This window comes from Larimichthys crocea, chromosome I (genome assembly GCF_000972845.2).
Source record: "Larimichthys crocea isolate SSNF chromosome I, L_crocea_2.0, whole genome shotgun sequence".
NCBI lineage: Eukaryota > Metazoa > Chordata > Actinopteri > Sciaenidae > Larimichthys > Larimichthys crocea.
The window spans coordinates 27363934-27388032 of record NC_040011.1 but is presented as its reverse complement, the minus strand read 5'-3'; the positions used below and the strand labels follow the sequence as shown (position 1 = coordinate 27388032).

The 24099-nt window shown below is 39.3% G+C and overlaps 1 protein-coding gene and 1 long non-coding RNA gene across 6 annotated transcripts in view; one reads left to right on the top strand and one right to left on the bottom strand.

Annotated features, from left to right (window-relative positions):
- LOC109142945 (uncharacterized) overlaps nt 1-24099 on the bottom strand; it is a 126599-nt gene that overhangs the window by 26160 nt on the left and 76340 nt on the right. The window lies entirely within an intron of this gene.
- Nucleotides 1-24099, top strand: part of fgf13a (fibroblast growth factor 13a) — an 85165-nt gene that overhangs the window by 42674 nt on the left and 18392 nt on the right. For 3 of the 5 annotated variants that reach the window (XM_010736597.3, XM_019278403.2, XM_010736596.3), the window contains one exon: nt 22325-22435. In XM_010736597.3, coding sequence (XP_010734899.1) covers nt 22325-22435 — 111 coding nt within the window. Of the gene's footprint in view, nt 1-17214; nt 17339-18626; nt 19614-22324; nt 22436-24099 lie in introns of those variants that run through there. The other 2 variants (XM_027281714.1, XM_010736598.3) reach the window with 2 other exon arrangements.

The following is a 24099-nucleotide window of genomic DNA, read 5'->3' as shown; positions in this document are numbered from 1 at the left end:
AGCCCCAGATTTGAACTGCAATGTTTACTGTGCACTAGCCATGAGGCGCAGGAGGAATTTAGTTGACTGTGCTTAAATTACAGGAATGTATAAAAGCTAAATGACTTAAAAAATTTGACTGCTTATAAAATAAAATGTCAGACTATCTGCTCTTTTTGCTCATTTTATAGAGGTCATTTAACACCTTCAGTTATTTTCTCTCTAACAACTTTCCTCATCTCTCTTTCACGCTTTTTCTCTCTCTCACAAACACAGGTCTCACAGGTCTCACACACATTCATATTCCTATTTTTCTTTCCGTTTTTAAATGTTTACAGTCACTATACAATCAGACATGCATTAAACACACATATTAAAAAGGTTGGAAATAACTGGTTCTCAGGGTTACGTTATAGAGTTAATGTTGACGCAGCTATTTTCAGAGTCAAGACTATAGCTCAGAGCCCAGGCATTTATTCTGAGACCAGCATTAGTTAATCAGACTTGAAGAGAAACAATAGTCAGGTGCTCATATGAACACTGAAACAAGATTTGCTTGCTGTAATCATACACCATCACTTGCATTGGACGCACATAAGGAATGGATGTTAATGTAAACTATTAACAGAAGGACTGCTTAAAGCCAGTAAAACTTGTTTAAATGTGTTTTTATGGGCACTTGACTATTGTTTTAAGACAGACTTGAAAAATGATTAACCTATTCTTTAAAAGGATCATGCCAGAGTTTTTGCATGTTTTAACCTTTATCTACAAATCACATATACTGTATGTACCCAGTAGGGCTGACCTTTTGATAAAGCATACAGTAAATTGTTAGGTTGACTTCTTCTCTCATTCTCTCCTCCTTCTCCAGGGAGCCTTTGGTTTCTGTTCATCTCACTATAGTGTGCAGTTATTTGAAACTTGCATCACAATGAACATTTTGCCACTTCATAAAGTTTATTTCTTTGTAGTAATGCAGTTGTGAAAACTCTGCATTAAAGAATGCTTTTAATATCTACATTTTAACAGTGAGACAAAGTGGTTCAATTTTAACAGGATCACAGATTCTCATACGGATAGAATGAAGTCCAGCACCTGTTTTGCTGAACATTCAGGCCACTATCTAATCTGTTGCAGCCTTATTGACAAAATAACTCATCTGCTGCCCACTCAACCAAGAAAATGTGAGCAGAAGTGCAAGAGTAATGAGCAGTAGTCTCATCCATTCCCAACACCCAATGTAAAATGCATGGCGGTGATTCACCACAAAGTCTGCACATCGCAATTACATTTGAGGGTGCCAGCGTCGCTCCTTATAACAGAGTACCCCATTGCAGTGTCTCACAGTGTCCTGCACACTATTGCAATGTTGACAAGAGACAAACACTAAGCCTCAGGATGCACTCGTGCTCCAATAACAGCTTGTTTAATTTGTTCTTTCCTTTACAGTCTTTCTTTCGGCGTGAAAGCAACAACTCTGTTTGTCCAAGTCAATACATAAATAGACTATGCATGAATAAATAATGTGTAGGCTATGTGATTGTGCCCGGAGAGAGCAGGCTGGTAGGAGACTGTCAAAGTCACATCAGCACTGTAACTCCTGCTGTGTTTACCTGACCTCTATCGTCGCCTTGTTTTAGCATGGACGTTGACTCTTATACAGATGGACAGTAAGTGCACCTAAACAGTAACCTTTAATTGCTTTTCTGCTTATCTATGTCAAATAATCCCACATGTATGAAGGAGTAGTGTTTATTAGCCTAGTTTTAAAATTTAGCCATTCTAAAGCATGACAAAATATGAAATATCACTGTCATGATATAATCAATACCCTCACATGTATTTATATATAAAGTTTGCACCTGCACAAGTGAACATCCTCTTTAAACATCTTACAAGAACACAGATTTCATATATAAATTTCCTTGGAATTAGGGAAAAATGCTGACACTATTAAGATCTGGCTTCTCTGGGGCTTAAACTAAAGTCATAAACAAACAGCAGGAGTGGGTGTGTATGACAACATTAATGAGAATCTACTCTGGGCACCAGGAGAGAAGTGAAGCAGAGTAAAGTTGCCAGGCCTATTACATTTCATCATTGTCTATTTAATTAGCACTTCTCTCTTATTTGCCTCCTCTTCTAATGGCAGACTCAGCAACAGCCACTGAGAATGAAACAGATGAGCAAACGGCCGGGACTGTTATTGTCTGTAAGACTATTGTGAATGAATGTTATGGGTGGTCACTGAGATGGTCATAAAACCTGGTTCCGAATTGTCTGATCCATTGAAATTGTATGCCTCCGACTTTATCAATTCCTTTTAGTGATACTGCTGTTTTTACGACTGTTGCACAAAGCAAAACAATGATGTCAAACTCATGTGTCTAAACGGATGGAAACTTAAAACAAAAAGGAGTCATGGTGGAGAGGAAGAACGATAACAGTGTTAGTTGTAATATCATTTCAAGTCAGGTTAGAAAAACAGTGTTGAGATTCTAATTCCCAAACTGAAAATTGATCAGGAATAAATAGGAGAATCAATAAAGAATGAGACCAATAAGCAGAATCAATTATGGCATTAGTATCAATAAAATCTTATCAATTCTCATACCTAGTGCAAACCACTGCATGTCATTTGAACATAATTAAAAATCTGTTAAACAAAAAGTGCACAGTACTCCTCATAAATGCTGTATATGTGGCAAATTCTCTACTTTATCACAGCCTCTTTTTTATTTTTTATTTTTATTTTTTAAAGTTTTGCATCATTAGCATGTTCATCCATGAAAATGTCAACAGAGACTAAAGGGGAAAACTGGAAGGAAGCAGAATGCGGGCCAAAACCTTACAGACCTTTACACAGCTTGACACTAAAATTCCAGTTCATGTCACTAATAGATATGCTGTGTTATTGTCTAACCACATGCCAGCTGTAAATCTGAGATAAACAGGAGCAATCAGTAGAGTAGTCAGGTTATAGTATCTGTGACACAAGCAGTGTGTAAGTTTTCCCCAGAGTAAACAAGCATTAAGCTATTTAATTGGGGCAATGAGGCAAACTGCTGACTCGGGACCACGTTAAAGAGAGACAGGCAAAGTGGTTCCTGACACTGCCAGAGATTACAGATACTGCTACACACAAATGAGTGTAACTTATTGTGGAAAACAAATTGTTCAGTAAATGTACAGTCATATATCAACAGTGAACAAATGTTGAATCCTGTTTTGAGCTAGCTCATCATGTTTTATCCTTCCTTGCTTTATACTCTGGTGGTGCCTCTGAGAGAAAGTTGATTCTGGTGTGTACCTTGCTGTCCTTTCTGAACTCAGCAGCTGTGACACAGATCCTGAACGTTCCTCTTTAAGTGCTTGACTTAATAAAACTCATATTTTGATGAATGAGCAGACCAGACCTCTTCAGTCATAATGTCACACTATTACTAATTTCTTCAACTACTCACAAATGGTGGGTTGTGATTTTTTATTTCTTTCTTCCCACACATACTTTTATTTTCACACTACAACTGGCCTTGGTCAATATGACAATATACTGTGTAATAGATATAAAAAAATATATACCGACTGGGAGAGATTTAGCATTTTTTTACTGTGATGTCAGTAATCAACGTGATCACACTGGAATCTCAATTCTATCTTTTGCAAAAAAGTGATTTTACTCTTTAAATTGTTCAAAAATGTTCAATCATACTATGGTGTCACTATGGATTATCATAAAGGGCCCTTAATATTGCACTGACTATTTAAGACTTTAAAAGCCCCATAGACTTCCTAATTCCTGTGCAGACAACACCAGAAGTGTCTAAGCGCTACTTAAGCAGGGACAGCGAGAACAACAGGCCAGTTTGGCTCTGACACATCCAGTTAGAGGGTCATATTGGGTGCCTGCGTGTTTCATCTCAGGGAGCACCAAGTAATGTGCCAGCCTGCCAGCCAAGGCTGATGTTGGCTGGGATTCATACAGACACCCAATTTCTCCCATCACGTCGCCTGCCTGACTGAGAGAAGCCTTGGCTCTTCCAGGGGGGCTTGACGAAATCCAGATTAAGGACTGGAAAATTCAGGCTGTCGCCCACATACAGAGAATATACTGTATAGTGATGTTGGCAGATGTTGGAAAAAAAGTTCAAGACTGTTTACTGAAGAATGGGATCAGAATTATAACACCAGTCATGTTAAATGCTGTGCTGGCAAGAAAGAGTTTCGGTCTTCTTCGCCCGTCTCCCTTTCTTGGTTGTATTTTTGTGTGCTGCAGTCGAGACAAATTGTTTGTTTACTTCCTTCCTTCAGTGGTGGTTAAATATCTGGAAAGTGTCCAGGGTATTCAGCAGTTGCCTTAGCCAATTTTATGCCGACTCAGTGATCTGTGTGCTGTGCGATCTTCTCCGCAACTTTGAAACAGGAGCTACTGTAAAAAAAAAACAGCTCAATTATCCAAGACATACATTTAATCATTTTAATGATGTATTATAATTGCTATTTACACTGCTATTCTGCATTTATAGTGTTATATTTCACCCCTGATCCGTTTATTTAATACAGTTAAAACCCCTCCACAACTTTGTACATCACAAAGGGGATTATACTGTTATATCAGCAGATGTGTTCACATATGTGTCATAGTTAAAAGACCTCTTATGCCAGGGTCAGACTACAGCAATGTTGTAGACCGATTTAAAAGCAATGGTCACACAATGACCTTTTCTTCTTTTTTTAGGCTTTTCAAACATAAAAAGTAAATCCCTAGCCGTTAACGTCATGTTTGTTATGAAAGACAGAAAATGATATTTAGTTAGGGAGCAACATGTAGTCTGTCATGTCCCTCGGGCACGACACACTATGAATGACTCTACAGTCACTTAATCTGACACAGTGACTATCTGAGCGGACAAAAATATAGCGCGGCATTATCTTGAAATGTAGGTTTTGCAAGTATAATCCCATGGATCCATCCCAAAGTCTTTTTTTTTTTGTAATAAAATCTGCCAGAAATGATATTAAGCAAGCAAAAGCTAATATTTAATGAAAACACTTGGGCATAATAAAACATAAAGATGTAGTGCAGTCTTGTCAAACATTATATCACTTTCTCTCCATCATTGCAAGCCCAGGGTGGTCGCTCAAGGTCAGTGTAAATGTATGTGCGAGGACCATAGAAGGGTTAGAAATAAATAATGCATACTGTTAATGAAATGGTAATTCTTCAACTGCCAAAGAGTGCACTCCCTTGCTTCCCCAGTTGGCAGTCCTTTCCCCTTCAACAGCTCCCTCCAGCATGGGTTACTGTTCATGAAGGTGTACAGTGCTCCTCCATTACCCTCTGCAGGTGTTTGTCAAATGAGCCCTGATGTAAGTAACTCAATTGGCCTGTACGCTTGTAAGCTGTAGCAGAGTGTAACACTCCTGTGTCATACACCCTTGTTCACTACACACAAGCACACACCCTCAATCGGGTGTCTTGCATCAGTATGCCGTGAATGTGAGGCCTGCGAGTTATTATCTTAGACCCAAATCTAATTTTACAGCATGCACACGAGTGACCGAGCAGGGCAGGCCGGTGCATTGAACTGAATAAACCACATAAGACATAGTGTGGCTGTGATGAACCTCAGCTGTCATGTTCACACACAAACACCCAACTGCAGCGATGAAGGCACACTACACGCTTAAATTCTACCACTACACAGACAACCATGCACTGTGTAACTCTACAGACTGTTTAGCCAAACGCCCTCCCAAAAGCTTCCTCCCGGCTTCACTGCCTTCTGCTGTTGTTTCATTGACCTTTAATTTCTTTTTCAAAGCCACATTAACCCATGAATTTTAAGTGCTAAAATAAACATCACATCCATCCTCGTTGTATTAGGAGAATTATCTGATTCCACGTGTCTGTTTCATCTGCATTTTTAAGCTTTGCATGAGTGTGTGTGTGTGTATGCGTTTGTTCTCCGGGAGCTACGGCCTTATGGCAGCCATTAGTGTTAGCTCGCTAATCCACCGGCTAGAGAGATAATTAGATATCGCACATCTCATCAAGCCCTGCCAGCGTACATTGACAGCTGTCCTTCTTTTCCTCTCTCACACGCACACACAGAAAGAAAGAAAGAAAGAAAGAAAGAAAGAAAGAAAGAAAGAAAGACAAAAATGAAAGACAAAAGGTTTCACACATTTTGTGGTGTGATATTTTTTTACAATGCTAAAATGTGAATGCAATAATAAATAAAATTTACTTCTTCAATGTAATGGTGAAAAAACTAAGAATGGCTCTTGGCTCTGTTCTGTTGGTGTGTGTGAGTAGGATGTCACAGGCCTCAGATGCATGTTCAGTATGATGTAATGGGTAGAAATCAGACAGACAGGGAGGCAGTCCTTCAGCAGTACTGATGATCACACACAAACCATCATCATTACAGGCCAGTGTCACGCAGCTGCCCATCTCTAATCTGGGCATTCTGACTGCCAAAGCATTGGTTAATATGTCTAAATCTCCTCGTGTTATCTCTTCAACACATTGACCCCTGGATGATGGTGCCTAGCAGAGGTCATGCCTAGACATTCAGGAGCGGTTATTTTACAGTCTGTGGTACAAATCTGATCCAGCAGTACTGAGACTTTTTATGACTTGAATGCTTGCGTATGTCTGTGGAAGCTACTTTTTACACTGACGGAGCTTCAGACACAAAATGCCACAGCAGCTGTGCTGCTTGGGAAACTTAACCCTAGTAATATGATATAGGCTCCAGTCATTTGCACTGATCCTTCATTCGGTAGCAGAGGGCTCAGTACAATCATTCAATCATATTAAAGCATGGCATTTGACTACTACACACCACAGGGGTCGATGTGGCTGTACAGTCTGATTAGAAGGATGAACCCAGAGAGAACAAGGGACATTGTGTTATTATTCCCATATTGGTCATTCAGTTTAACATTCAACACGTCAGCTACAAAGTCCCATTCTTAATCACCCCTGTATTCTAAAGTGGTAAATTCATCCAATCTCTTTTTAACTATAGTTTCTAAAATTACTATCAGATTTGTCTGTTCTGTGTTGCTATCAGGGATTGTATTATATCGAGTTGTGCTGAAGCTGTCAACTAATTTTCATTTTATTTATTCAATGAGGTTGGTAAATTTCTCCAATGAATGAGTTAAAAGCTGGTAGCCCATAAGATCCTTATTAACACGACATTCTAAGGCAAAAATAAATTCCTATAATAAGTCATTAATAAACATTAAAAAACTGCCACTAAACATAGAACTTCTAACTTCTGAGAATACATAAACTAACAATCATTGGAATTAATTAGTGGGTAAAAGAATCCATTTGATCTAGACTCTGCTACTGCAGATGGGCAGGAACTGGAATGCAGATCTTGTAGACAGCTGGGCAGGAATAACTCTGTACACCTGTTGCACTTCTTAATGAAGAGTCTGAAAAAAGATTCAAGCAGAAACTTTGACTGCTTGAAATGTACTGTGCATGAGGATTAAGAAGGGAGAGGTGGTAGCTGCTGGAGTAGATTTGAGCTATATCTGTGGTATCAAAACGTGAACTAAAAGACACACACACACACACACACACACACACACACACACACACACACACACATAAACATTCTGATGACCATTGACACGAAGGAGTCCCTAGCTCCTGCTTTGAGATGACCATTGACACGAAGGAGTCCCTAGCTCCTGCTTTGAAATAGGTTAAGCCTTGACCTTACAACAGTCAATGAAATAGTGAGATATGGCTAGAATATCCCCATAAAGCAAAAATGTCCAAAATAGCCCTTTTACAATGATAGCAATGAAAGCCCTCCTTCACACACACAAAGATACACACCATAGATTACACAAAACCAATCTTCTGTTCAGCCTATATACAAGTGGGACTCATGAGTCGAGCAATAAACTGTTACAGAGATAAATGCAGGACTACCTCAAAATCCTACAGATCCATTCTCTCACCAGGGTTGCACAAGTCGCACACACAGACACACACATATGTGTACACACACAGCATGCACTGCAGCAAGCAGTCTGCTGTGCTGGCTTTGGATTTTGTGGATCCCATTTCATCCTTTTGACGGGTTCATAAAGACAGCAGGATTGAAAAATGCATTGCACATGGTTCATTCCTATTTAACTATTCACAGCTCAAATCAAATAGAAGAATAAATATAAGATGCTGCACTGCTTTTGAAAATAGTTTGATATCTGATTTTAGGTATCAGCTGGCCACGGTGGTAGGTGGATATCCTAAACACGAGCCAATCTGTATTTACCAGCACAATTGGGGAAAAGCTGTTAAACATTTCTTGCCATTTAATGTAGATTTGCCATACAACTGTGAGGCAAACACTTTTCTAGTGTTGGCAGCATTTGCAGCTCTAACTCAAGTCTTTGAGTTGGAGCAAACAGTTCAAAATATTCTTGGTAACTGCATTACCATACAATGATAACATAACAAAATGGCATAATGTTAATTTAACTGCTTCCTTATCAGCATTGTCTTGGTTCATGACACTTGACACAGCAAAAATCAAATGTTGGTAAAGCAAAAATTTAATGTTAGTGGTAATGTCAAGATGCCTTTGCATGTGTGCAAATACAGGTGATGCTTTTTAATAACAAATTCATTTTAAAATGTGTTGTTTTATTTTTAGTAGTTTTATTTTTATTAAAGACACTGTTAGGGGAGAGAGTACTGTCGTTACCAGTACCAAATATTTTGTTGGTGGTGAGCTTCATTAGGATTAAATTATTAAATCCAATGCTAATTTGTGATAGTGTTGCATGTCATACGACAACAGACCGCAGAGCCATTGTTGCTTTACTGCTGTGTTTTGGCCTACTTCTTCGCATTTCTGTAGCGTTCGCTATCAGTTCTACACAACTCCTCCCACCTGTAATATTCCAAACACTGGTCCACTATCATCCATTGTCATTATGTTGCCATTGATTTCTCTGTGTGCTGACTTCACTAACAAGCCCAAGGACTGAAAGTAAAAAGTGGGATATGCTGTGTTGGGTAGGGAACATGACCTATTTACCCACCCACTCCGATAAGTTGAGTCATGTCTCCTGTCGTGTCATTTTCAGCTTAGTCGATCTGTTCCACCTAACACGCAGCTTTTAAGTATACAGAAATAATCCATGCCAATCTGAACCATGCAATCACACTGGCATGTTTACACACATTGATACTTTTTGTAAATAATCACTTTAACTTCAAGTGTAGTGCAGAAACCAATATATATGCCCATTAATCACTTCCTGTATGAAGAACCATTCTTGTTCATGCAAAGAAATGTGTGAGTGGCAGGGGAAATCCACAGTGTGTGGTCGCACTAAAATGAGCTTCATTAATGTTCACACCCATTTTGCTGCACTGCACATTTGACCTCATTGCATAATATTCACAGTTATTCTTGAGGCCAGACAAGGGATATGATGGGGTTATTCTGAGGACAGACACCTGGTTGATGGCTAAGATCACAAATACTTGATGAAAATGATGACAAACACCTCAACAGGAGTCTGTGTTTTAAGAAAAGAAATGTTTTCATCTCTGTTAGGACCTCGTGGCATTTCTAAACCAGGACACTGTTAGCTATATTTTAGTTACAAATATAGCAGAGTCCGTGCTTTTAACATCCTTGTTATCCATCACCTAAGTTGTCAAAGTGCCCCAAGTTAGCAACTCTTAAAAAAGAAGCAAGCATGACCTTGTGCTCTCGTGCCAGTCTCAGGACTTCTCTTTGTGTCTCCATCAGTAAGTAGACAGTTTAAGCCAGCAGGTGTCTGAGATGACGCCTGTTAATCTCACTCCTTTTGTTTCCTTGATGTGCGATACTCGATGGGGTATGTAGGACAACATCACTTCACTTACTGTATATTCTGGGACTAAGACTTGCTAGACAGCGCATAATTAGCATGGAGTTATTAATACAAACTTTCCGAAAGTTTGAACTTCTTTATTTTGGCTGCAGCACAGTTCCTTGTTTTCTCTTTGATACCAGATGTCCCTCTTCACTGTGACGAGTGCCCATTTCCTGGGTGTGTTCTAGTTAATGGAGGAGAGATAACTTGAAAGAGAATGAAAGTGATTTTGTTATTAATGGTCTTTCAGCCCCTAAATGCTGTCTCTTTGTAGCTTTACCACTGTGATGGATTTTGCCAGAGGGCTTCCATTGACTCACCATCTATGATTCACATGTGACTGCACAGTCATCCATTTTGGCGAGGGACCATCTCCTGCACTTGATTTCCTCCTCCGGCTACCTCCTGTTGTGCTGCTTGCTGGGATAGATACTGGATGTTGTTCTGATAACAGGCATTTAGAGACTCCTCTGGCAAGCTGGCTGCCTGTGTGTGCATTCGTGTGTGTCTATTATGTATGTATGTATCTTTGCGTGTGCTTGTTGAATTATCTATAGGCCTGTACCCAAGTGCATGTGCGTATATCATCATGCTCTATTATCCTATCTTGCACTTGCTCTGCTTCAGCTGGCTGATGGAAAAGTAATGTGGCATGATAGGGCTGTGTGGTGTTGCTAACCTAGAAACAGGCATCATGTGCTCCAACTGATTGTATACACTATACTGTGTTATCTTATTGTAAGCCTGGAAGGTGCTTTGAAATTGGTCATCTGCCTTTCCGTGCAGCTAAACTTCTTTCTATATAATCTGAACTGAGACCTGTTTATTGAATCTTATAATGTGGCTTTAGTTCTGTAAGACCTGCTGGTGTTTAAAGTATTTACACTGTCTAGGAATCCCTGCACAGCAATCAGTCACAGGGACTTTTAGCCACCTCCCTCTGGCTTACAACAGCATTGGTTATGATTCACCCACAATCCCCCAGGGGACCTGAGAAATGCGAGGTCATGCATTTGGTTGCCACATCCACACATATTGCACAAATAGGTGTCCATGTACAGTAAACACACAGATATTACATTTAAATTTTCAATTAGTGGCCCAACCAAAACTGCAGTGCGCTGATATCATCTCATTGATATTTTATAACCTGTTAAATGTTAAATAAACCTGCCAGAGGACATGCAAAACTTTGTTTCTAATCAGAGATAATCAGTCTTTTAAGTTCTGTGGCCAGTATCCCAACCATCCCCATCTTTGTTTGAAGTCTGAAAAGATATCAGGGTCAGCTGGTTAGAGGACAAGATAAACAGGGAGCCTCTGTGGCCGGTATATTGCACTCTTGTATGTGTCGGGGTAATGAGAGCACATCGCTGGTACAGCATTAGTCATTCCGTGCAGGCTGCCGTCTGAACTCTGGCCATTTCACACACCGTTTGGTGCCACTGATTGAGATTTCTCCACATCATTGCAGCCTTAAACACACACACTCTCATACAGACAGGCACACATGTATACAGACACAAAGAGTGCAGAGGCCATAGCATGTGAAAGCCTACCATATGCTTCCCAGATAAATTATGTACTTCACATGCAGTTAAATTACTAAGTGACAGGTCGCAGAGTCAAGCATGTGTACATAAATTGACTAGTGTATTCACTTTCACTTGTATCTATGAGGAGGAGCTAATCTGATCTACTCCTACTTTATGTTTGAATTGTTATTTATTTAATTTATATTATGATTGATCCATTTTAATAATAGTCTTTTGTGTTGTGCCTTTAAATAATTCAATCAGGACATATAGCTCAAAGTGTATCATTTCATTGTGATAAACCTACAGTGAACTGATAGTCCCCCATCACTGCTAATTAAAAATGAACAATCAAATATTTTACAAACACAAACAACAAACTACAGTACTAAAATCAAGAAAAGCAGAGAAATTAACCAGTATACTCTCATGATGTCCTTGTGTTTGTAATGTCCTCAGTTTCTGTGGTGTATTATGAACATTAGAATAGCAATTCTTGTAGTTAGTGGTTAAAATGTTGTAATTACACAATTAAATTTAATTATTTACATAATCTGTTATGCAACTGGCTAAGAAGCACAAGAATTAAAATTAATTGAAATGTCACTTTCAGAGAAGATACTATCCTTTCTTCCACTTTTTGACTTTTGCATTTGGCTGTGAAGGTCCAGGTTACAAAACATCTAATGGATGAATAATTATCCAACAGAGCACCTCATCATCTACTTGTATTGTTATCATGCAAACAGGTACAAAGAATCTGACAGATGCTCAACTGTAATTTGTATCAGTTATGTTTCTGTGCCATATTTATCTTTTATTGATGTTTGAAGTAGAGCTGTGTTCCTTTTCGCTTGGATAACAAGAATATCTGCAGTTATTTTCTCTGTGTGAGAGAAAATATGGCAGTGCTGATCAGTACATCAAGACTTTGAAGCCAGGTTGTTACACAAAAGGTGAGAGGTTAGATGACAAATGCCAGGAATACTGTCTGTTCATAATTAGTTTTGGAGTTTTAAAGGGAGATGGAGATAGAGCTGGTGGTGGTTTAATGAGGAGGAACTGGCACACAGCTCAGATGTCCTCTTATAAATACAGTACTGATATTTAAAAATATACTGCATAAGATAAAGATAAATAACTGTTAATTTGTGATGCTTAGCTCCCATAATGGAGTCGTGGGCACTTTCTCTACCTTCAGCCTACAGGCTTGTTTGTCCCCAAGATGAAAATCATCCTGGTTTTCCTGCTGGGAGGAATAATGGGACTCATGTCCTCCAGTTTCAGTCTACTGACTCCTTGCTTTCATGGCCTGAACACAGCCCTTTTGTTCCAGCAGGGTGGAATAGATCATACAATCATTGCCGTGAGTCTGCCAGTCAGCCATGACTGTATTCTAGCACCATACTGGACCCATGAGTGACTGATGGTTTCTTGCTCTGTAATAACCAACCCCCATTCTCAGCACACATCATCTCACTCTCTCTCTCTCTCTCTCTCTCTCAAACTCTATTACGTATGTGCAGTCTCCATGGTAACGCGTGGTATCACTATGGCAGTGATGGCCTAGCATGTTGCAAGCTGCTGTTGTAGTGGATTTACTGTACCAACGCATGCACAATGAGCAGACAGCCAGCAGTGTGCTGCCAAAGGGCCGAATGGTTTGTGCAGCAACCCTTTGAGCTTATCAGAGATCATTCCTTTTTCTCCTGATAATATATCACTTTATCCACTCACTCTGTAGCAAGAGGTTAAACTAAAAATCCTGCTAATGCAGTTTCGATATGTATGTAAAGATATTAATTTAGCTAGACATAAAATATCTTGATATAATCAGGTGTGCAATCCTAGCATGCAACTTTGCCCTCAATTAAACACCACGAGCAAGGTTAACCTCCCCATTTATTCAGTTTGCCCTTGAACGGCACTTTTTTTTCTATGAATTGAAAAATTCATTAAACCCTGGGTGTTATTGCGATAGCCTGAGGTGTTAATAGGAAAAAGATAGCTTTAATTGTTTTGTTATATTTAATAATACAAAGGTCAACATAGTGCTCAACCTTGGCAGCACACAGGCCTCTCTTCCACATTTACTCTGGACTTCTGCTCTCTAGTGGCCAGAAACGGCATAAGCACCAGGGTGCCAAGACCTTTTGGGTCTTTGTGAAGTCATGCAGTCCCTGCTGTTAGGTGCTTTTCTTAGGATCGGGAGTCTTCTCTATGGCATATTGAACAGATAAAGTATTTAGCATATATTTTGTAGGTTTGGACACAGGTTTATATACATAATACATAATATGATTGCTTTATGATGGAACTTTTTGTTTTTAGCTATTCTCAGTTATTTTCTCACTGTGTGTGGGTATGTGTGTATGAGTGTGAGTACAGTACAGTGAAGGTGCCCCCGGGAGGCCACAATAGACTGGCATCCTGGGGCACTACAGTAATTAATGTACCCATGGCACATTGCTACACAAGCAACCAAAGCATACACACACACACACACACACACACACACACACACACACAGATATAGAGGCAGCTCCTCTGTGTGTGTGGATGTCCTTGTGTTTGTCTTGCTTGTCTTATTTAAAGTGTCTTTAAGTTTAAGTTACAGAGGTATGCATTTTTTTGCATTCGGATAAAACCAGAGGCCGGTTATCTGCATGGTTTGATTAACAGCATCTAAGTGTGAAACGTTGGTCAGCTGCTAACTTTCACTTGCAAATGAGCACACTTTAAGTTTGAGGTAGTCAAATATAGCTACAGTCGACTTTTGTCCTTTCAAAGACAAAACAGACAAAAGAGGGCTAGAGCTATATTTTCTTCTGAGACATCTGAATACAAATCACAGTGATTAAATTTGGATAAAGAAAATGTGTATTTTTAGATTTTTCTTTTTTTTTAGAATTGTCTTGTCTATTTAAAGTATTTGTCTCTGCTTTACTTATCTAACCAGTTCCACTTGTGTCACTCTATGCTACTTTGATTTTTCCTTTCTCTGTCATACCTTGGATGCTCCTAAGAAAAGCACTAACAGTGGGTTGGACATTATCAGCCCTACACACATTTGCACTTTCTGTATCATCTTAGGTGTTTGATTAGTGTCGCTGTTGTACAATGTAGCCCAGTTCTCATCACCTCTCTCTGTCCTCCTAACTGTCAGTGATAAACCCAGCCATCCTCCTGAAGGGCCATGCTGTCTGCCTGAGCGATGGCCCATGTTTATCAGTAGTGGAACTGACTAAAACAAAACCTGGGATCTGCTTCTGGAGGCGTTAAGATTTCTGTCTGTGTTTGCTTGTGGCAGAAATAGAGGTATCAGATAGAACCAGACAGGGACACTGTATGCTGTAGTTTAAATCAGGTTGTACAGAGATTTTTTAATGCACCTTTTCCACAGTGCAGTAGTAACATATATCAGAGGTTAGGATATGGATAGGATAGGAACAGTATGCCTAATGTATAGTGACATCTTCAACTATTGCTTTGCTACTGTTAGAAAGGTCACATTTTATAGGGTGCTGCATTAAGGCTGAGTTCTGTGAGTTCTTACAGTAAATGGCACATGATATACAGTAATATTAGGTACCTTCTCTAAAAGGTGGTTGTAGTCAGTTTTGACTCACATTTCACGTCAGTCACAGATTGTGGGAGTCAAAGGAAAGTGTTGCAACTTATCCTGTTATCCTGTTTTTAGTATGTATAGTTAGGAATATTATAAACATATGGCATTTATCGTTGTTGAGTATATTAATATTTTACTTTAGATTTTATTCTCAACACTTTATCTTAGTGACACTCCCTTTGACAGCCTTTAATAGCTACAATATTATCAATATTATTTCTGTTAGGAAAAAAATTAAATACTAGAAAACGTCATCAGAAATGATTTCTTAGCTCAATAATTTCATTGTATAGAAATTAGGTTTCCTCTGAGCTAAAGTAGAGGATGGAAGGAAATGAGGAAATTGTGCAGTGCTGATTACAACAGCATTACAACATTACAATATTCTTGGCTGAAGCAACTAACAGTGTTACAGTAAGCAATTCTAGGTTATCAATGGCTAAAGGAAAACATGCTTCACAAAGAGGATCATTAATTATAGTTTTTCTCAATGAAAATGTCTCATTGTGTGTACCTTGAGTCTTCGCTTGTTTATAGAAAAGCCTTTGTGACAGTAAACATTGTTCCGATGGACATTACTGCTGCTATATTAAAGTGACAGCTGTTCTAAGATAGTGACAATTCTATAAAGCCATGCTCAACCTTGAAACAACTTTAGCTGCCATTTTTTCTTAGACTGTGTGGGCTTAAAGGTTAGACTCCCTTTTAGCCATTAAGGAGAGCTATCTATGGACAACATCAATAGTAGTAAAGGGGAACACAAATGCTTTTATTACTCTAGAGCCTTATGTCATTTGAGCCACATCCCTTGTAAATCAATATATTGGTAGCAAGCTTCTCCGTGGCTGACTGCTCAGCATCTTGCATTATCACTCAATCTCTGAATGAAATATTCATTTTAATGCAGTGGTAATTGATTTGTGGTTTCACTCTGATAAGGATAGGTATAAGTTAATATATAGTATTGTAATGGCATTCAATGACATGACAATGTCACACTAGATGTGCATGGATGACCAGAGGAAAAATAAAACTAAGTTAAAAGAATATGATTTATGTAGCGAAAAGAATATGGTTTGATGATCTTTATTTTACTAAAATTCAACTTGGATTCTTTTTTTAAAGTTGCTTCCCCTGTCATTGCATAAAATCGAGTTTTAGGGCAATGTGAACGTTGTTTTGGACATGCCAGGAAAAGTTTGAGAACCACTTAATTAAGCTAATTTGCACGTCAATCGCTATTAGTAATTAAAATGAAATAATTAAATCATTAATTCAAGATGTGCGTAATGAGATGCATGTCTAATATAATGTATGTTTGCTTCAAGAACGACTTGAATTGTGCTCTTAGGGTGAAAACGCAGCTCTTGATAGTTAGCCCAATTGCTCCATCTAGTGTTCAGAGCTGTGCACATGCACCAAGTGTCCACGGGAAGACTCATTATGTAACATCGTTTAGTCCATCATTAAATAAAGTGCATCAATAAAACAACCTTTACTTCTATATTCACTCAATCTATAAGGAACTATACACAATATTTTACATTTAGTTATATGCTTTACAAATTGGGTTAACATGAAAAGGAGCTGTACAAGCAAAGCTAGAGACCACACTTACATACACAGTAATTTATGCATTAATGCTGATCATCCCATACAATATTTGCTCAATTGAAATATGTTTTGAGCGATTTTTAAAGAAAATTATCTCTACAGTTTGACAGAAAAGAGAATTGTCTTTGTAAAAAACAAAAAAAAACACTTTACCTAATGCATGTTGTCTCAGTTGATTGTACATCGATATTTTTTCAGTCGAAAGTAGACAGACCCGTATAACCGGTTTAGTCAGCGCATTATCGGATCATTTTACATCATTTTTTGTAATATGAGAGCAAAGTCTTCTCTACTCGAAGAAGGAAGTACAATCTCAGCCTACATTTTCGATCACTTCTCTTCAATCTGGCCCCGACGAGCGCAGCAGTACAGAGAACACACGCCCGTGTTTGCCGGATCAACAAGACCTCTAAATGAATGTTTAATGAGCATTTTAGAAGTCATAATGGCATGTCGCTAATGTCCTGTAATGATTCTTCCTGTTGATGGCCACGCCTCGATGCTTTCTCTTCCACTACGCCTCGGATAGTTGTCTGACTATGATTTGAACTTTTGCTGATTGTAGACTGCTCGCCTTCACTTCACTGCCTAAAAGGACTGCACGTATCCAACTCTCTGCTCCTGGCTTCTCTGTAGAGAATCATGACTTTTCCCTTGAGAAAATCAGTTTCAGGTAGGCTGGTGTTCTTGAATTTACGCTGCACAAATTATTATTATTATTATTATTACTTTTTAACTTGTTATTAAGATAGACACGTAAGTTTATCCTGAAGAGTTATGTTGATTAAAATGGTTCATTGCTGTTAATGATTTTTTATTTGACTGATTTAGTGATTTTATTGTTATTGTCTCCAATTGTTTATGTCTTGGAGCTGTCCGTGGTGCTGAACAGCTGTTTTTTTTTTTCTGTTTTGAGCGTTTGTGTTTATTCAGAACACGTGTAGATATTTTACTCAACTCTCAACTCTGCTTGTATTAAGCAAGATTTCAGACAAACGAAAAAAACAAACAAAAAACATCATCTTCAGTTGTGTTATTGGTGTCTTTTATTAAATCTGGGGAATTTAAGAAACCCTTTAGGACAGTTTCGGTCGAGGACTGTAGATGGCACCATTGGTTAAGACTGTTCCAGAGGTCTGTTGAAGGTCTGCAGAAACGTCGGTGTCAGAACATAACCTTTGGTCTGGGGTTTATAGATACAGCACTTTTTTTCAATTCGCATTTTCATGATGTGAATACATAATGTGTAGTGATGCTCTATTATAAAAGTTAGATAAAGAAAGGCGCATAAAATGGTAAGGGGTGTAATAGGCCTTCATATGTTTTAGTGAAATACGGGTTAATATTAATTATATTAGAATTTATGATGCCGTATGATCCGCCGGATTGACGCATGTTGGACGTTATTTCATGGCACAAAATCATTGCTTATTCCACAATATTTATCTTGTATTAACATCATTGCTGAGGGCGGATGATGGCTGTCTGCTGTTTTATTCCTCACAGTTATCTGCACGTTAAAGCGAGCGATGCCATTAGCAGATAAATTATATTTTAATTAGACTATTATAGCCTAGTTAAAAATCTTTTTTTTTTTTTTTTACTGCGGGGAATTCCCGCACTGTCGTGAATGCTTGCCCTATCCAAGTTTGAAACCTGGGATTCATTTTTCCGTGGCAACTAAGATGCTCCAGCAGTTCTTAACTTTTTTTTCATGTGACTTTCTGTCTAGTCCTGCCTCATAAAATATCTAAATGTGTGATAACCTCCCTCCCTCCCTCTGTCTCTCTCTAGTCTCTCTCCTCTTTGACACCTCCCCGCCCCCCCGCCACACATGCCCCTTATGGTATGTGATGCGAATTGTCCCATATGACTGGCCTATGTGGAGATTTTCTGTGCACAGTGACTGGGTTTATGTCTCTTTAGACTCCCTGTCCTCTCCCTCCTCCCCACTGCTCATCCTCCAGGGTGTCGGTGGGATGTTCTCAGCAGCACAGCTGAGTCTGTGCTTTGCGCTCAGCTCGGATATTGCATCCAGAATGAGGCGCCTCCTGCTAGTACCTTGCTTTGCTTCGCTTCAACAAAAGAGAGAAAAAACAAATGGGATCTCCTCTCTGATTCGTTCGCATCCTCTGCGTTGTCTTTTCTAAAACGGTCTTTTTTTCCCCCCCTCTCAGCAGCAGCTTCAGTGAGGGATTAGGGGAAAGCACTGCACACACTCTCCAGTCTGCAAACAGGTGTTTTCATCCTTTAGCTGCGCAGTGAGCTTCATTCACGCCTATCTGCTTTCTCGTACATACCATGTGCGCGGCCATGTAGTTTAGTGGGATGATGCAAAACCGCTTACAGGGACTGGGTTTGTGCGTATTTGTTGTGATGCTGAGACAATGATGAGACAGCTGGAGGAAAATGCAACGTGCTGTGGAGACATTCTTTGTGCAGCTTCACGGTGGAACGTGTGGTTTTTATTTTTTGTTAAGTTTCACTTTTTTTTTTCTCGGAGATACAACGGACAATTCCTGAACAACTAAAAATGATTCACGTGGACATTATCTAACTGGCTTTACCGCACCACTGGGACTATTTTATTGCCCATATTCATAGTCCACTTGGTCCAATTTCTGCTCTTGAACGTTTCACTGTAGTTTCCTCAATTTATTTCCACTGCGTCTGGACCAGTTTTCTGGATTCAAAGGGGGGGTGATTATTTTCACGCTTCTCTGGAAGTTTTTTTTTCCAAAGCGCTGCCAAACTGGCCATGGCTGCAGCGATTGCCAGCTCCCTCATAAGGCAGAAAAGGCAGGCGAGGGAGCGGGAGAAGACTAATGCCTGCCGCTGCGTGAGCAGCCCCAGTAAAACCAAAGGAAGCTGTGAAAAACCCAGTCGACTTAACGTTTTCTCCCGTGTCAAACTCTTTGGCTCCAAGAAAAGGCGAAGAAGACGACCAGGTCTGTTGTGCAGTCTATCATCCTCATGATCACTCTCTTCATCCATGGCAGGCTGCCATTGTTTTTCAGATATCACCTAAATAATATACTGAACCCTGCTCGATTAATGACTGCCGAAGTTGGTAGGAGAATGAGGATGCTCCCTTATGAAGTTTGTCCACAGAGAGGTCACCTTAGGCATCTCAGGTTGCTCTGATGGAAATATTAAACTTATATTTCATCCTTCACTGTCTTTGCATTGAGTGCACACTGTATAAGATATAAAACATGCTTATTAAGCTCACTAGAGACTTCACTGCCACTTATGAGTCATTATTCATTGAGTAAATGAAACTGCATCTTAGTTCATCATAGGCTTGTATTATCAGTGTACAAAATAAATAAATATTATTAATATACGGTACCCTTGTGTAGACTACAGCATAAATATAGCTTCATAATAAATTTCACATAAGAGACACAATTAAACATGGATTTAAAAAGGAGGTCCAGATGATGTGTCCTTACATACTGTTGAGAAGTTCTTTGTTGTTGAAATGTTTCCAACTAAAAATACTTGACAGATAAGAATAAATAAGTGGTGCCTGTCAACACTTAAGTAAAATTATTTATACCTCTGCACTTATAATAAGTGTTACTATCCCAGGTCATGTGAGGCAAAGTCCAGTGCGGCTCTTGAAACACTCTTGCAGTGAAAGAAGTGTATCTCTGTAGCCTTAAGCACCCACTCTCTGGTGCTGAAGTGACCACAGCTGCATATCTGATCACATCTTAAACAGGCTCAAAGCTCACTTTTTGTTACATGTGTCCAGTTTCTTGATGCGTGTAGACATTACGACTGCACAGAGTCAGCTCTGTAATTTCATCCAATCCCATTTACTTCATTCATACACACGCCGTTTTATGACTCTGTATGTGGTGCACCTGGAGATAAGGGTGCATGTTTATGCAACAACTATCCTACAGTTTTTGCACCCCTCTCTCTTCCAATTTCCATTTCTATCTTGTTGAGGAAACATTGAGTGCCAGGAGCAAGGCTTTGTCTGTGTGTGACTTACACATGGTGCCACACCAAATACAACAAACTGGCATCTTTTGAAGTATTGTATTGGAGCATTGTCTGGTGATGTAGTGTGCACATGTTCATGCTCCTCTGTGTTTACAGTACATGCTGTGTGCATGTGCATTTGTCAATGTATGTCTAAATGTGAAATCTTTCAACTGCAGATACGATGCATATTTTCAAAAATACTGTTTTACAACAGTTGCGGTCTACAGACCGAATAAACCTTTTCTGTAGCAAAAGTAACCTTAGTAAGGCTAGACATGGTAGTAATAAAGGTAAGTGAGATGAAAGGTGTGGTAAACCACAGTAAAGGACACTCCACCAGGGACAATAATCAGGGAATAGAGAGCGCTTAGCTCTTATCAGATATTACACTGGTGTAATACAGTCAGGCTATCCAGCCACTTCAAAAGTAAATGCTCTGCCCCTTAAAACTATTGTCTTTTAGACTTAGAGGCTTGTTTTATATGTTCCCACTCATGATAGTGTAGCTTTAGCCAATTTTATTTGTGAAACCATTACTATTTAATTACTCAATATCCCATTGTGTCTTTGTTTCAGATCTTTTTACAGATATTTGCACTAAACTTATCATATGCTATCATCTGCACAGAAATTCCAATGTACCCAACTTTAAAACTTAATACAAATTTACTCAAAGATTTTATTGAAGTTTAAGATTTTTGGTAGATCTTCAAACTGCATATACCCTCACACAAGCTATTACAATTTTCTGGGAAACCAAGGAAGGCAGGTTTTTAAAATAATATTTTCTGACATTACCTCTGATGCACAGTTCACATGCAGTTGAGAGTGATGGGAACCAGAGAGAGAAACAGGGTGACATGCAATAAATGTCCACAGCCATCTTAGACCATTGAGCCACCACACGTCTCCTAAAGCCATTTTTAATTTAATACTATTTGCTCTTGTCCATCTGTGGTCTTATTTCTATATTGTAAAGCCATGGGGGCTGACATTTTTGTCACATCTCTTCCACAGAAACAGCGTCAGTTTTCATGAATTGTGGACACAGCAACATTTATTAAACTGTTGTTCTTTTGTTCATTTTCATTTAAATACCATTAATTAGTTTCCATGTCTGACATTTGTTTATATAAAACAACAACAAACGTAAGACGAGGCTTGTAAAGTGGCTACAAGATCAGTGGAAGTCTGCATATGACTGGTCAACCAAAGTGAACGTATCATAAACTGCAGCTCCTCTAATGGCTGCCAGATTATGGCTCCAAACCCATCACACATCACAGGATCCCCTTTAAAAAGTCCCTAATTCTTTTCCACAAGAAGGCCACATCTCGATAGACTCTGACATGTTCTTGTTAGGGAGCTTGGGCTGTGTTTACATGACTGACAGACTGTCTTCACCTATCACCATTGCCATCGTAATTGCATTTTTTTTGTCCCACCTCAGCTCCACTCAGCCTCACTAACCTTTGATTATATTAGATTTTGTTTCCTCAGTAACCTCCAAAATGGCAGTAAGTGGTAAATTCAAACCAAAGCTCCAAAATGTCCCTTTAGACGAATACGAGTGACATCATGTCACAACATTCATGTTTTTCTACAGTCTGTGGTTTCATCTTTGCTTCCTCCTGTCTTTGTGCCCTCTCTGCTTCTACAGAGCCCCAGCTGAAGGGGATTGTGACAAAGCTGTACAGTCGACAAGGTTTCCACCTGCAGCTGCAGGCAGATGGAACCATTGATGGAACGAAGGAGGAGGACAATGGTTACAGTAAGTTTTTAATCTAATATTTTGTTACCCTCATTTATCACACACTGCCATTCTGTACTGTTGGTCATGGGGAGCCTTTTACCTCGCTACTGTCAATTCCATGTACTACAGGACTGCGATAGGTATACACTATCTAGCAGCGTATGTCAACATCAAATAAATGCACTTTGAATGAGTTTAAGAGAGAGACTGTTGCTTTGCTTTTGTGTGTGTGTGTGTGTGTGTGATTATGAATGCTGAATTCTCCCTCTGAATCACTGAATTTTATCACTGTGCTTGTTTTCATTTTCACCACTGTGAATAAACAACATTGGTTCACAGTACAGAGAAAACCACTAAATTCGTCTTCACCAGTGCATTCCAGTGCTGCAGTACTGCATAGCTGTTTTATTTGATCTTATCAGTCGTCCTATGGCAGCCTGATGATGATTGGCTTTTTGCCCTCCTATACACTTTGTGGTGACAGCTAGTTTTGCCTTACACTATGTATTAATGCATCTCTATCAATGTCATTACACCCACCAGCACTTTGTTTTACAATAGACAGATTAAAGAGAAGATCAATGGAAGAGTAACAGCACAGCTACTTGTCTGGTAACAATACAGCAGAAATAGACCACCTTATAATTAGACAGTGCAGTGAACACTACATGCTTTTAAAGATTAGCACAATACAGCAGCAAGTGACATCCACATTTCCTCACCATAACAAAACAATATTGTTGAGGAAAAGATCTGCATGGCAAACTGAAACAGCGTTGATGCAATACTTGCTGTCTAATCTCGACACTAAGCGGATGTAAACACTTCTGGAGCCTCTGAATTAGTACCCCTGTATTCAATTACTCCCTTGGTGGAGATGGCGTTTGTATCTTACATATAAATAGCAGCTCTGTGCAAGTGGGATGTTATCGAAGTAGGACACCCTTTAATTTGTGTGGAATTTGTTTCCTAAATAAAATGATAGCAAAGTTAAATACTACACAGAGATCTACAGTGCTACGTACACACAGATCTATGTGCAGGAGTAGAAAGGAAGCTAATGAAATAACAACATATACATGTATACATGTATATACACAAACACACATGCACGCACAGAAACACACGCACACACACACACACACACACACACACACATCCACACACACACACAGAGCACCTGACACACCGACCACCCCACCCATCATGTCTGCATGGGCACACTTTTCTGTTGACTTACATAACAAATGACCAGCATTGGCACCAAAATAGGTTTTGAAGAGAAAATTAAAGAGTGCTACTGAATAGGAAAAGGAGAAAGAGTGAAGCTCTTTGCACTGCTCCAAAAATAGCGTTGTTAGGTGCTGGGTGCGCTTGTCTCCATGGTGACGGAGAGCGCAGGCCTCTTGGAGCTACTGGTGTCTTGTGATGGTGGGAGAGGGCCTACTCAAATGTGTGCACACACACACACACACACACACACACACACACACACACGTACACACAAACAAGAATTGGATATTTGTTACTGTAGCTTGCTGAGAAAACAAACTTGGCTGTGGTAATAAAGAATTTTGAGATTTCTGTGACATTTTCATTAGGAAGGCAAACAATGTCAGAAATAACAAACCCAAGTCTCATAAATCCCAGTGATTTGTCTCCCATTTCATAGAATGTCAACC